This window comes from Charadrius vociferus, unplaced genomic scaffold (genome assembly GCF_000708025.1).
Source record: "Charadrius vociferus isolate BGI_N301 unplaced genomic scaffold, ASM70802v2 scaffold561, whole genome shotgun sequence".
NCBI classification, from domain to species: domain Eukaryota; kingdom Metazoa; phylum Chordata; class Aves; order Charadriiformes; family Charadriidae; genus Charadrius; species Charadrius vociferus.
Window position 1 is genome coordinate 1,446,133 of NW_009646848.1, and position 11,236 is coordinate 1,457,368.

At 44.9% G+C, this 11,236-nt stretch overlaps 1 protein-coding gene across 1 annotated transcript; it reads right to left on the reverse strand.

The window, feature by feature from the left end:
* Positions 1-2,484: 2,484 nt before the first annotated feature.
* Positions 2,485-8,401, reverse strand: LOC104294510 (killer cell lectin-like receptor subfamily G member 1). Its single transcript, XM_009894122.1, has 4 exons — positions 8,379-8,401; positions 5,584-5,725; positions 3,574-3,677; positions 2,485-2,596 (listed from the first exon to the last, which is right to left on the reverse strand). The coding sequence occupies exons 1-4, from the start codon at positions 8,399-8,401 to the stop codon at positions 2,485-2,487; spliced, it is 381 nt and encodes a 126-aa protein (XP_009892424.1).
* Between the last annotated feature and the right edge of the window lie 2,835 nt (positions 8,402-11,236).

The window sequence follows — 11,236 nt, forward strand, 5'->3', positions numbered from 1 at the left end:
AATTTTCGTTTTGGAAACAAGATCTTGTTTCTGTTTTCTCTGTGGTTTCACAGTTGTTTGTAGTGCTTATTTACATGTGGCACAGCAGCATCAATCCCAATAACAATCACTTCCAACTTATTTGTAATCCTCCTCGTCAACCCTTGATCTAGCATTTTCAGACAAAACCTCCAGTGCTTGGGTCAGTTAGTTGCTCCATAGCCTTTCCCCACCATGCACCATCCTGCCTAGTTCTTTACTTACATTATTTCTTAATGTCTGTCTCTCCTCCACACTTGCCTCCTCAGCCTCCTCTCCCCAGACCTGTCCTTCTTACTCACCCACCTCCCCCTACCTAAAGTGCCTTCCTTGTCCTTACCTTTAGCAGATCTCTCACAGAATCACAGAGCGGTTGAGTTTGGAAGGGACCCCTCGAGGTCATCTGGTCAAACCCTTCTGCTCAAGCAGGGCCACCTAAAACCGGTTGCCCAGGACCATGTCCAGATGGCTTTTGAATATCTCCAAGGATAGAGACCCCCACAACCTCTCTGGGCAACCTGCTCCAGCGCTCGGCCACCCTCACAGTAAAAATGTGTTTCCTGATGTTCAGAGAGAACTCATGTGTTTCAGTCTGTGCCCATTGCCTCTTGTCCTGTCACTGGGCACCACTGAACAGAGCCTGGCGCTGTCCTCTTTGTACACTCCCTTCAGCTCCATGATGTATATTAATACATATTGTATATACATTAATAAGATCTCCCCTCAGCCTTCTCTTCTCTAAAATAAATCATCCCAGCTGTCTTAGTCCCTGCTAATAGGAGAGATGCTCCAGTCCTTTCATCATCTTTGTGGCCTTTCTTTGCACTCTCTTCAGTATGTCCATGTCTCTTCTGCACTGAGGAGCCCAGAACTGCACACAATACTCCAGGTGTGGCCTCCCCAGTGCTGAGTAGAGGGGACGGATCACCTCCCCCAGCCTGCTGGCACTACTCTGTCTAATGCAGCCCAGGATACCATTCGTCTGCTTTGCAGCAAGGGCACATCGCTGGCTCATGTGGAACTTGGTGTTCACCAGGATCCCCAGGTGCTTTTCTGCAAAGCTTCTGTCCAGCTGGGTCACCCCCAGCATGTACTGGTGCATGGGGCTGTTCCTCCCCAGCCGCAGGACTTTGACCTTCTCCTTGTTGAACTTCACAAGGTTCTTGTCAGCCCATTTCTCCCAGAACAAACACACACCTCACAACATCTACCACTAACTTGCTGCTTGCCAAGGCTTGCAACTTGCTATTTGGGAAATCCCCACGGAAACACTCCTGTGCACCGTGTCGTATACGCATAGTGAGGTGGATGTTCAGAGTGGGCCACAGCTACAGTGTGGTTCAGAGACCATTCATACAGGCCCATCAGCGTACGCCCACCAGTATGCACCGATGTGCTGGACACGTACAGTCAAACTCTCAGACCGCAGCGGCAGATATTTTGCATCAGAACTGCCCATCATCAGACAGTCCTGTCAGTGTTACTGCTCTGACTGCATCGGACTATACACTGCAATTCCAGACCAAGGATAAAGCGGTAATAGTAAATTGGAATATAATATAAATATATTAGGATAAAGTGGATAAACTGGAAATTAATAAAATTTCTCTTCCTTTGTTGGAACAAAATCTCTGGGTGGAAAAAAGAGTTTCCCAGGTGTGTGGAAATGCAACCTACTGTCCCACCCTTAATGTTCACTGTGGCTTTATGCTGTTCACACTCTTAGCCTGTCTCTGCTCTATTTGAACTGAAAGCTCCTTGTAGTAAGGATTTCTCCACTGTTTCCTCTCTCTGCAGTACGAAACTGCCGAGGTGGAGAGGGAAACAGGTTCTTGGTTGATTCAATACTAACACACAATTCACTGTAAACCTTGGACTCCAGAAGACCAGCCTCTTGACTAGTTTGGTTGATGTTGGCCTATAAAATATGGTGTGCAGCTGGTTCCTTCCAACAGAGAGAAGTAATGACATGGGTACACACTTTTGGTCCAGTGCAGTGCTGGAGGTTTATTTTCACTGCGAGATTTACAGAAGCCGTAGTCTCATTTCACCCTCTCCTCTCCCACTCGTAGCACTGGGATGCAAAAAGAGAGGCTGCCGCTGGGAGAAGTCTGTTTATATGTTTCTGGCAGTAAAGAGCAGGCTTCATTGTCCTGGTCCTGCTGGCACCAGACAGTGGAGATGCAGGGAATGGAAATGACATCTGATGCTCAGGAATAGAGGGAAATGGCCAGCTCACCCTCAGAGATCCAAAGACCCAGCATCTGTTGTGACAAAACTTTTGTTGGGAATGATCTCTCACTGAGGATAACTCACCCTTATGGCCAACAAGCCTGTCCCTTTGTGAGGGTGTGGAAGGGGCACGTCTCCGGTCTTGTGCGGAGCTTTGGTTTGCAGGACAACGATCCACTTGTACCGTTGACGAGATGGTTATGAGATGAAAATCTCATAAATGGTAAATGGTATTTATCTAAGAGATTTCTCACAGATCCATGGAGCAGAATATTCACAGCTGGAGGCCTGAAAGTGACCTTTTATCAGGACAGCACAGTGTTGCACGGGGCTGTTATAGGGGATCCTGCAAGAGGCACAGAATAAAAGTGAGACTGGGAGAAAATGCTGAGATTGTCTCCTGGAGGCAAGAAAAAAAGAACATCTGATTTTGAAGGGTGGAGCCCAGAGGAAGTGAAAGAACCCAACCTCCGCGGGCAGCTGTTAGAAAACAAAATGTACACCAAAAAACTGTCGACCTGTGAGATTAAACATCTACGTAATTTTGCCATTGCGGACCCAAATCAGAACCACACACAGACACAATGCCCTGCAGCAACAGTGATATCCACCAGCATGGGAACGACAGTGCTGAGGATTTCGTGGAAAGATGATTGCCTCCAAGGACGTTGTAAGAACAGAAAGCTGGATTTAAGACAGTAACTAAGCCAAGTGCTCAGAGTGCTGACCTACTGACAGTGAGATCTTGAGCATGTTTCCTTGCTGGAGACGTGTTAGAGACTAACTCATTGGATTAACTGCCATAAAAAGGAAAGGGCCAGGCAAAGGCACTGGACTAAATTGTGTTTTCCCTCATGCAGAATGCTGCGTTTTGTCCAAGTAACAATTCAGCCAAAATTAAGGTTCTGACTTGGGTTGGCACCAGCAAAGCATCAGTGGCCTATGTCCTCGCACTCAGTGACGCCAGCACTTGGCAGAATGCGTGCAAGGTGGCTAAACCCAGTAAAGCCAAGATGGACCATATGCTTTTCTGACTGAGCAACTGTGTGGGCAGTGCTGGTGAATAATCTTTGGTCTGAGCAGCTGGAGGGAAGTAGAGAGTGAGATACTAACATTAGCCCTGCTTTTCCCTGGTAGATGCCTTTACAAGGTGCAGGGCAGCAAAAAGTAGGCTTTTTCGAGTTCAGTACCATACACGTGATGGTAAGAACAAAATCTGCCCAGGAAGAAAGCTGCTGAGATCTGGTGCAGGAACTCTGCGTGTTCTGGAACACCAGGAGATCCGAATTAGCGCTGTTGTTTTTAAAACAGAATTAAACTCACTTGGTGCCATTGAATATAGAGCCATCTTCCCAAATCCAGCCAGAGTCTGTGCTGTTCCTCAGTCCAATCCAGAAACATTCTGTTTGAATACTCTTGAACAGGTCCTAGAAATGGTGATGAATTACAAAATGACTAACGAAAACCAGCCTGAAAACAGAGGTAAGGGTAAGTAAAGAGAACAGTGAGCAAGATACATCCCCTCGCCTGCCTGTTCCTTCAGTGGCTGATAATACTGCTTCTCCACACCTTCTCATCAGGAAGATCAGCCCTGCGGATCATGCCTGCAATAACGACTACGCGTGTGTACACTCACAAGGAAGTAAGCCTGCTTTCAAGGGTCCTGGGCAGATTCTTCAAAGGACATTTCTCAGGGAAATATATGCGAACCAACTGCACCCCAGCCTCCTGGAGTTTCCTATGCAAAGCTTTATGTAGGAACGTATGCTATGAGGGTGAATATTAATGCTCTACCATACAGCTAGCTAGCAAGCTAATAATACAAAGTATTAACCATTAAAGGTAAAATCAGGTCAGGGCAGGAAGTGTGGGCACCGACAGATCTGTGTAAAGAGCCCAGGACCAAAGCACAATAAATTTTTTACAAACTTTCCTCCTACGTGTTTTCAATGCTCATTTCCTTTTGCCTAACCTTTAACTCTTAAAAGGTGAAGCCTGCAACAGAAAGTCAGCCCTGAAGTAAATCCCCCCCAAAAAAGACAAGAGAGAGGTTTGTAATGAAACCCAACAAAGGAACATTTCAGTGGTATGGCCGGGCCCCATCCTTATCCCCGGCTGCCATAAACAAAGCTTCAGAGCAGTGTCTTCACACAGAAGCATTAACAAAGCTGGCTTGGTAAAGTGGTGGGAAGAGGAGTAGCTTGAGGAACGCTTGAGTGTTGCTGGAGGTGACTGTGCTTCCCTGGTAGGTAAAGGGAGGTCGAACCATCACAGCCTTTGCAGCACAGGGCACGTATAACTGGATAGCTGGGAAAGTCTTGCTTATGTGGGGAAGTCTGAGCAGGGATAATGGGTGACACTCTGGTAGCAGAGACAGTAGTAAGAAAGGAGCCGACCAGGGAGGCTTTCTTCATGCAGAGAAATGGGTAATATGGGGAAGATGAGTATTTCCCAAGGAATCAGGATTTGCCTAAGAAAGTGTGACAGCCTGGTAGGCACTCACAGTCGAGCAGAGATCCGGCTTTCCAAGCCCCCCCCTTCTGTCCAGGGACTGGAAGCTGTCCACGTTCATTGGACCTCAGCTAATAAGCCCTGGCTTGTGTGAAACCAGATCAAGTCCTTCTGCTCTAATTAGGCAGACGTGCCTCACCTCCCTAGTGATCAGCTCTAGCCATTCCTTTAGTGGTCATATGTGCCCCTGCCCCCAGTGAGCACCTGCCAGAAAATGAGCAGTGGAACAGAGGGTTCCTGATTTCACCAGCGCAACTAAGGGGTTTCGGCGGAGAGGGGAAGTAAGCATTGAAAACAGACTGAGAAACAAATGTTTGTGCATGAACACAGGGAGTGGCAAGGTCACTGAGCAGGAGGAGCTGGAGCGGTTGCAGGGAGGAGAGCCATCGCTTTTGCAAAGGCAGCATTTCTGGGGAGCGGGGATGTATTGGTTTGTAGGCAATGAGTACAGAGAATGCACGGTGCCACAGACTTTTCCTGGGATCATTCATATCAGCTTTGTTGGGGCTTTGTTCATATCATTCATATCAACTTTGTTGAGGGAAGGTGGAGAGGGGCAGTGGAGAAGGTTGTCTCCTAACATCCCTCATAGAATGATTCTGAGTAGCTGACAGAGACCCTCACCTCTCCCTTCTCCCCTTTGTTTCTTTGCCTGCTGGGAACTTCTAAGGTGTATACTGAAACTGGAAGTGCACTATAATGTTGCAGCCATAAATCCTTCCTCTCCTCAAGTATTGCCAGAGTGACACAACTGCTTGGATGTCAGTCACTGAGGTATCTGCAAGGAAATGGAAGATCCTCAAAGAATAAGAAAACCATTACCATTTCACTGGTATCGCTGACCACCAAGAGATGAGCTCCCTGTGCCCGGCAGTATTCCTGGCTGGCATTCCAGTCTTTCTTCTCCTTGGAAAAGGAGTAGCAGCTCCCTCTGTAGGCCACCCACTGCTCAGGGCAGCGTGGACATGGACAGGCTGCAAAACAATCACACATCTCTCTTCCCATTCATAGTCATAGCCATCACAAACACATTTTGCAAATGCACCCTTTCCAGAAAATGATTCTCCACTCTTACAGTAATGCCATCCCTGGAGCTCTTCTGAGACCGGCAAAGACAATGTAATTGCCTGCATCAGAGTCTCTGAAGGGCTGTGTGAAGGGCATCCATTTTCCATATGGGAATAAGTAGGATAGTGCATAGGGGTATCTTGGGACCTTCCTTTTCCTTCCCAGTGATTCTGCCTTTTTGTTTCTCCCTCCCTTTGTTTTTGTTCTGTCTTCTCCATATAAACTTTGTCTTGGACCCATATTTCCTTCTGTGCAATGGGATGGGCAAAGCCCTGGCACCCTGACAAGTATGCGGCAGGTCACCCATTTCCATACAGCCTCCACCACTAGTGCTGGCTGCTGCTAGGGCACATCCTGGAGCACATTTCTAAAGTACTGCTGCACCATAGCATTTCACAGCAACCTGGTCATAAGGATTAAACTTCCTAGGAACAGGAATCATTGTATAACAGCTGCCAGTCATGGAGGTCTTGCAGTTTGAAGCACCCTCCTTTTTCTTCCTAACAGGAGAGCAGCTGATGCTACTAGCCCATGGATGGTCACGGAATATGCAAGGATTCATTCTCTCACTGTACAGAACTGATCTCCAAATCCACAGAAAAGAAATTGGCTTCCAGTTTTTCCAGCCTAGAGCTGTATTCATCAGGATGTAAATATTCCTGAGTGGCTGAGCACGCAACACAGTGTTCTTGCTATGCACTGAAGTCTACCCAGTCACCCTTTCAAAGGCATCTCTGATACCCTTTACCCTTTACTCTCTTGTTCATGCTGAGGGCAGGTCTAACTAGACCAACTTAACACTTAAAACTCTCAGAAAAAAAGAAGTAAGTCTTTTTTAAGAGAGATAATGTACTTCCATGCTTTTCTTGGACCCCTGAGCAGATTTCAAGAGCTCTGTTTTGCTCCCTGACAAAGTTCTAAATCAAATCAAATATTTTCAATGGAGGAGATTTATTTACCCTTGATAATAAAACCCACTGTTGTTCCCAGCAATGCCAAGAAGAGGGTCCCTAGAATCACTGCAATAATCCAGCAGGTAGCACATGACACAGCAGAATCTAGCAAGAAGAAAAAGAACATAAATGTGAGAAAGGTGAGGCTTTCTCAATGGGATCAGCTCTAAAAATGCAACTTATATTAAACTGTAGTGTCTGTTTACCTCAGCCTGCACTCATGTCAGAGTCCAATACTCTCTGACCAGGTTCTTTTCGATATTCCACACATGGCTAATCCAATGTTTAATACCCAATTCACTTATTTGAAGATATGTGATGTTACATGGGATTCTGATTTAGCAGAATGGTACCGCTATGTGTTGAAAGCACAACACATGCAAATTACAATTAGCAGAATATAGGAATTTCAATATACAGCTGAATAACAATGCAAATGTGATTTTCATTGCCAGGCTCTATGATGTGCTTACCATCGCAACCCTGGGTGGCACCAGGAAGGAATATGTGGGTTTAAGCAGCTCAAGCCAGTTGCTCTCTTCAAAACTCTTTTTGTCGGTTGTTCAGTGGTTGTACTCTGTGTTAGGCTGAGCCACGTATACACTCCCCCCATGCTGGTCTGGCTAACCCAGGAAGACATTCACACTCTTTTGATTAACTTATGGACAAAAATTTGCACAACCGACTAATCGCTCAACTGGTGCAGCCAGTTGATCCACCCAACTGATGCAACTGTTAATCTAAAAAAAAAGCTACCTCTCTGGTCCCCTTAACATTAAGTTCAACCTTCTTTTGACAGCCATGTTTAATCAGTGCATACTTCATGAGCACATTGCACTTGCCCATCTCCTTTAAGCCTTCTCCCGTTGTAGAGGCTTATTGACCCGTTACTACTCAGGATTACACCTGAAGAGAAGTCCAAATATAATGACTGTTTTGATATGGCATCAACAGAAATAGACCACACATTACTTACTGTGTTGGAGCTGCAAGTCTCCAACTTTAAACTGCCTTGAACTGCCCATCCTTCCTAACTTTAAACAGCAGGATAGAAAAGAAAAATTTTTATCATACAAATGCAAATCTCTAATTCAGTCATGAAATCGGTTAGGCTGTTTATTCAGTAATGCACACAACTTTCTCATTATGAACAGACTTTACCTTTGTTCCTGATGTTCTGGTTCTCCTCTGTTCTTTGTCTTCTCATCATCTTTTTCTTGGAAGAAGTGCTGTGTTTCACATTCAGATAGATGTGCTTGTCTTCATTCCCATCACATGCTTTTAAGTTTTGCTTTTTTTCACTTTTCTTTACTTGGAATTTAAAAGTCCAATTAGTTACAAAGTCTAGGTCTGGATCTGAATTTCCCTGAAGGTCAATAGAGCTTTCCTTCCAGCAATTTGGAGTCATTTCTAACAACAGAGCATATTATTAGCAAAAGAGTAATACTTAGAAGGAATCAGCTTTCTAGAATATAAAATAGTTTAAGAAATGACTATATCTCATTAAGAGCTCTATCTTTTGTGATTAAATTGCTGCTATGACGGATGCTAGGTAGATCAATGTTAGACAGGGGATCTTGCTTTCACAGGGAAGCAAAATTATCTAGCATTCTCCACATCAACTAATGTAAGTAAGAAACCTAGGCTTGACTGAGATGACAAAGGTGAGGTAATGAATTTCCTCATGTAGCAAATGGATAGACATGGGTAATTCTAGTGGCACAATTTACAGAACGCATTTCTCTTTCACTGCAAGCACCATCAATAAAAATAATACAGATGCATTTGATCTATATCAATGACATACTGATTTAAAAACAAAAGGGTTTTGAGCATTTAGACAAGAAAATTGGTGGGAGGTTACCTTAATTCCACAGGAGGAAGCTGAAATGTAATAGCAGAACAAGCGATGCATCTGTCTTGGCTTCCATATGTGGCTGCAGCATGACAAAGCGATCATTAACCTCAGACTGAAACAGGGCAACTGAGAGATGAGAAAAAAGTGCTGTGGTGACCCACACAGGAGACTTGCATTCTTTTACCCCAGCACAAAGCTTTACCCTTTCAGGCGTATAGTGACAGATCCTGTGCCTGCCATGGTCATGCCAAACTCTGTTTGAGCTAATTGTAATGTCATATTCACTGTGCAAGAGAATACATTGAACAAGTTGAACATGTAGAATCCATTACTAGAATCATAGGTTTTTACTGCCAGTTCTTTTCCTACAAGAACAACTTCTCAGATCTGCCCAACAATATCAGTCTTTCCACACAACTCTTTGATCTGTGTAGAAAAAAGTTGCTCACGCCTGCTTTACAGATAGGTTGGGACTCAGCTTCAGATGGAAAAGAGAAATTGTAGTACCTTCTGAACAGAAGAGGACTTCACAAATCACTCATTTTGTTAATTCTGAGAATTAATCAAAATCTGGAAACATAATTCTATGAATATTTGCATAATTCTTTTCACTTTATAAATTACCAGGAACATATACCTTTAATTTCAAAAGATAAAAATAATTTCCATCTCTTTTTTTTGTTTGTTTCTTTCCCCTTCTTTTTCTTTTTACTCCGTTTCTTTTTAAGGGCCTGGAAAAGAACTAGCTGAGGATGTGAAGTTTGAGGTTAGGCTTGGCTGCAGTAACCATGAGATGGTGGAGTTCAAGATCCTGAAAATAAGGGGCAAAAAGTGAAAAGCAGACTCACAACCCTGGACTTGAGGAAAGGAGACTTTGGCCTGCTCAAGTATCTGCTTTTGAGCATCTTATTGCCATCAGTCCTGGAGAGAAGAGGGGTCCAGTATAGATGGTTGTTTTTCGGCTCCTCTGAACTCAAGAATTCTCCATCCCAATGAGCAGCATACAAAGCAAATCTGGCAGTGGGCCTGCATGGATGAGCAAGGAGTTCCTCACTAAACTCAAACATAAACAGGAAGTATACAACAGATTAAAGCAGAGTCAGGTGACCCAGGAGAAATCCCCTGATTTGCAGGGATGGGGTTGGGAAAGCCAAAGCCCGCCTGGATTTGAATATGATAAGAGATGTGAAGGATAATGAGAGAAGTTTCTACAGGTACATCAGCAAGACAGAAACTATGAAAAAATGTGGTCCTGCTGCTGAATATGTAGTGGAGCTGGCCACAAAGACATAGAAAAGGATGATACACTCCGTGACTCAGTGCTTTCTTTGTTTCCGTCTTTGGTGATGTGACTTGCCTCCAGCAACCTCAGGTCTATGAAAACTATGAGAAGGTCCAGTGCAAGGTAGACTTATCCTTGGTGGAGAAGGATCACATTAGGGAGCATTTAAACAAAAAGTACATAAACAAGTCCATGAGCCCTGATGGGACACACCACAAGTGATGTAGGAGCTGGCTGATGTCATTGCGAGGCCACTCTCAATAACCTTTGAAAGGTCACAGTGATCAAGAGAGGTCCCTGAAGACTGGAAGATAGCAAATGTGACTCCTGTCTTCAAGAAGGAGGATCCAGGAAACTACAGGCCAGTCAGCCTGAGATCAGCCCCAGGGAAGCTGGTGGACCAACTAATCCTAGAAACCATTTCCAGACACATGAAGGACAAGAAGGTGATTGGGGAACAGTCAGCATGGATTTACAAAGGGGAAAACATGCCTGACCTACCTGACAGCCTTCTACGATTAGGTGACTTGCCCCATGGATGAGGGGAGAGCTGTGGTTGATATTTATACTGGTTTTTGACACTGTCTTCTGCAACATCCTCACAGACAAGCTGATGAAGTACGGAGCTGGATAAGTAGACAGTGAGGTGGATTGAAAACTGGCTATATGGCTGGGTCCAGAGGGTTGTAACCAGTGGCACAAAGTCCAGCTGCAGGTCAGTTTCTAGAAGCATGCTTCAGGGATCAATACTGGATGTGGTAGCGTGTAACATCTTTATTGATGACCTTGACAATAGGGCAGAGTTCACCCTCAATAAGCTCTCAGATGATACAAAACTGAAAGGAGTGACTGATACACTAGGTGGTTGTCCCAGCATTCAGAAAAAACTAGACAGTCTGGAGAAATAGCCGGAGAGGGACTTCATGATGTTCAATAAAGGTAAATGTGAAGTCCTGCACATGGTGAGGAACCAGAACTAGTACACAGAGGGGGCCAACTGTATGGAAAGTGGCTTTACAGAAAAGGACCTGGGGATTCCTGGCAGATACCAAGTTGAACATGAGCCAGCAACGTGGCCTCGTGGCAGAGAAGGCCGACAGCCTCCTCGGTTGTGTTAGGCCGAATGCTGCCAGCAGGTCAAGGGAAGTGATCCTTCCCCTCTACTCAGCACTGGTCAGGCCATGTGTTGAGTATTGTGTCCAGTTCTGAGCTTCCCTGCACAACAAGGATGTGGACTTACTGAAGCAAGTAGCAAAGGGCCACTAAGATGATTTAGGGACTGAAGCATCTTTTGTATACGAAGAGACGGTGATA